A 3,660-nucleotide genomic window follows, 5' to 3' on the forward strand; every position below is an offset into this window, starting at 1 on the left:
GAATCATATCTAACCTCCTCAGTTTACATAATGGTTGGTTTCTCCTGTGCGCTGAAAGATGTCCTAAAAGGCAGGGTTGTGATTATTAGGCCATAACGTAGGAAAACATTTTGCAATGAAAACTAATTCAGATAGTCCTACCTCCCCGTTTGACTTTGTTTTCTTCAATGTTGTACCTAATGAACAACACCATGGGTCGTATTCATTGGAGCACATCATAGCAAAATGTTCAGGTAGTCCCTCCCTCCCGTTTTCTTCATTATGAACACGACCCTGAGGTGAACATGTCCTGGATCAACACAGGACACTGGAATGTAGATAGACTGCGAGACTCACATAGACTGTGTTACATGATAATTCCAGCTATGACATTAAGAGACTATAGTAGATCTATGTGTTGAACTATTTTGTAATTGTGTTCTTAATGATAGCTGGAATGCATCATATCTTAAAGTGAATGATTTCTTTAAGTCACAGTTTGATCCCAAAATTACCTTTTGACTTTTGCATTGAGGTATTGAAATAAGAACAGTAAATCCAAAACAAGTGAGATGACCAACATGTTTATTTGTTTGACAGAGTGCACATGCTGTAAATGCTTTGTGGGTTACAGAACACCTCCATGCTCCTCTTTCAATGGAAAGGACTTTATCAAAGCACAAGGACAAAACAAGACAAAACTCAAGTGCCATAATGTTGGCCTACAGCTTGTGGATGCTGCATATCCCTTGCGGTTGTGGACACAGTGGTTTGTCGCAAACTCCCCATATTCCCTAAATATTGCAATAATATTGACCCGAGCCCTTGGGGACATGGTCTAAAGTAGTGGGAATAGGGTATCATTTGGGATACAGGTGATGATACAAGTTGATGATGATATTCCTCTGTCTTGGCTGGAGCGTTGGATGTGGTGGTTCTAGTGAAGTGTTTCTCCTTGAGGGAGTTTAGAGACATTTGAGGAGGAAGGAGTTGCAGCTGCTGACTCTGCCACAGTCACAGAGCTTCCCAATGCGGGGTCCATGCCTCAAGGCACACCGGTCACCCATACCACACTGAGAGACCGAGAGAGAGTGAGGGAGGGGGAGAGATAGATAGACCGAGAGAGAGAAAGAGTTAGTCAGCGATGGTAATGAAAGTTCGAATTAGTTTGCTGTGTGAATGAAGCGGTGTTCGCTGGTTCTTTAGACTCTTCCTCCTTTCAGTTAATTAGACTTAGGGACGCTATCTAGAATAGGCTGTATAAATCCACTCAAATCAAAGGCTGTTGGCATTTCTCTGCTTGCATTTAATTATACTGACAACTTATACTCGTTAATTGGTTTTACATAAACTTTCAATTGAACTGCATTGAAATGGTGGCCAGACTATAACACAGAGTGGGAGAAACATGGGGGGCTTAAAGGGGATGTTCAGGATTTTACAAAAAAAAGCCAAATGCCCGTGACATCAAATAAAATATGGAGTTGATTTGAGTTGATTTCAGGTGATTTGGCCATTACAAAAAAACAGCTCACATGCCACTATTATTGATTGTTAGCTTGTGGTGGCTAAAGTTAGCTGAAATAGGGAATATTTCAAGTAAACCAAACCATGGATTAAAGCTTCTCCTGACCCATGGACTGCTTTCAGGGTGAGGAACAATCTAACATAAAGTTGTCAAATCCTAAACTTCCCCTTTAATAACAGGCATCCACATTTTGTTCCAAATAAATAAACTCCTATAATATATTTCAGCAATAAGGCCTGAGGGGGTGTGGTATATGGCCAATATACCATGGCTAAGGGCTGTTCTAAAGCAAGACCCAACATGGAGTGCTTGGACACAGCCATTAGCTGTGGTACATTGGCCATATATCACAAACCCCTAAAGTGCCTTATTGCTATTATAAACTGGCTACCAACTTAATTAGAGCCGTACAAATAAATGTTTTGTCAGACCAATGGTATACTCTGATATACCACAGCTTTCAGCCAATCAGCATTCAGGGCTCGAACCACCCAGTTTATAACACCCCTTTGATACTTGAAAAGTACTAAGGATTTTAAATGCAGTCATAACCTCCATTTGGTCAAAAATAACATTGGTAAAAGTTAGTTTTAAACAGGAACATATTAGGACTCACAGGAGGGATCATCCCTCTCTTCTCATTAGAAGGCAGATGGCTCTGCATCTTCACTAGAAGAGCCTCCATCGCATCCACCTGTGACACGGAGTAAAGGAAACAGGGTCAATGGAATTTCTCATTGCTTTTCTCAAGGGGAGTTTTAAAATCTAAACTCCTACATGAGTGCAATTTCCCCATGAGTTTATGTACTACCTAACGACAATGTCAGTGTTATAGAGGCTATATTTTTGTTTCCAGAAGATCCTCTTGTGGAACTTCATCTCTTCAGGTGTCACATTTGACATTTAGCGATATGTTCCAGAGGTTCAACCAGGGATGGACATTAATTAAGATAGCCAGCTAGACCGAGGCCGGTACTTTTCAGACGGGCTAGTATAAATGTTGGTCCTATAGCCCGCTGGCCAGTGGACAAAATCTTTAGCTCCATCCCTGTGTTCAACCATGGATAAAACTGATGGATAAATCGGATTCTCAAGGACACCTTTATCAGGACGAACTGCTGAATAAGGTTATGTTGACCATAATACAATCATGGGCGAACATTTAGATTGCATTTATATTTCGAATTATATTGACTTAGATTTAGATATTAAATTGAGAACCTGTAGTGCATGAATATATAGATCAGGACCAACATGCCAGGGTAGCCTGAAACAACTAAAGTGATTCCCTATATGAACTTACAAGTTCTTTCTCTGCGGCCGCGGCAGAGTTCTGCGCGCCAAAGTCCTCTGCGGAAACTTCATGTGACGCCTGTCCTCGGCACATAACGGACATCAGGCCGATACACAGCAGTCGGAGCAGCACTCCTGAGCTATCCATGGTTCTGATGCGGTGCGTGGTAAATGCTGTGCAGTCGTGGCGGCAATAAGAGAGCGCAGGGGATCAAAGTGGAGGGTCGGAAGTTCAGAGTGAATAAATGTGCAACGGACTGCCGGACCTCTGCTTTTATACTAGCGAGTAGCCCCGCCTGTAAGGTAATTTAGCTGGGTTTCAAGACCCATTGCGAGGAACTCCAGTCTTCAATGCATCTTGAATGGCTCTTAATTGTGTAATTGTGTTATTTGAACTGGTGGGTTCAAATCCCACACGTTACACTTTCATCCCATAGCTTCTTATTTTGTCAATTGTTCAGATTTAAACCCCCTCTATTTATAATTGTAGATTATGACGTTGTTTTTCACTCTGTTGCAAGTCCCACCTCAATATATACCAATTACATTGCGTAAGGCAACTGTAGGCTATTAAATCAAATGTTCCTTGTAGGGGCCATTTCTCACGTTGAATGAGACAATTACAATCCCGCAATAGAATTTCAACGGTGATTTTAACTGAGTTGGGGATCAATTGTGATTTCAACATAATTAAAATATCTAATCACTGATATCCATTACAAAACAACCCCGTGTCTCATTTTTCCTTCACAAACCTAATATACAGTGAAATAGAGAAGGGACAATGTTCTAATACTGAAGCTAATATAATAACATAAAAGCTCCATTCCCCTTCGACTTTATAAATGATTGCTCAGTTT

General features: G+C 41.0%; 1 protein-coding gene across 1 annotated transcript; it reads right to left on the bottom strand.

Annotated features, from left to right (window-relative positions):
• Window positions 1–547: 547 nt before the first annotated feature.
• LOC116368895 (cocaine- and amphetamine-regulated transcript protein-like) lies at window positions 548–3,049 on the bottom strand. Its single transcript, XM_031819277.1, has 3 exons — window positions 2,811–3,049; window positions 2,124–2,201; window positions 548–1,052 (listed from the first exon to the last, which is right to left on the bottom strand). Exons 1-3 carry the CDS (start codon window positions 2,946–2,948, stop codon window positions 945–947), a joined length of 324 nt encoding a protein of 107 aa, XP_031675137.1. The 5' UTR covers window positions 2,949–3,049; the 3' UTR covers window positions 548–944.
• Between the last annotated feature and the right edge of the window lie 611 nt (window positions 3,050–3,660).

The sequence above is a fragment of the Oncorhynchus kisutch genome, unplaced genomic scaffold (genome assembly GCF_002021735.2).
Source record: "Oncorhynchus kisutch isolate 150728-3 unplaced genomic scaffold, Okis_V2 scaffold2008, whole genome shotgun sequence".
Taxonomy (NCBI): domain Eukaryota; kingdom Metazoa; phylum Chordata; class Actinopteri; order Salmoniformes; family Salmonidae; genus Oncorhynchus; species Oncorhynchus kisutch.

Excerpts from the sequence above, each read along its gene's own strand:
- LOC116368895 (XM_031819277.1), bottom strand. The coding sequence starts at position 2,948 with ATGGATAGCTCAGGAGTGCTGCTCCGACTGCTGTGTATCGGCCTGATG. Across the intron at positions 2,202-2,810 it reads CGGCCGCAGAGAAAGAACTT|GTGGATGCGATGGAGGCTCT; the intron begins GTAAGTTCATAT and ends TCCGTGTCACAG. Across the intron at positions 1,053-2,123 it reads AGAGAGGGATGATCCCTCCT|TGTGGTATGGGTGACCGGTG; the intron begins GTGAGTCCTAAT and ends TCGGTCTCTCAG.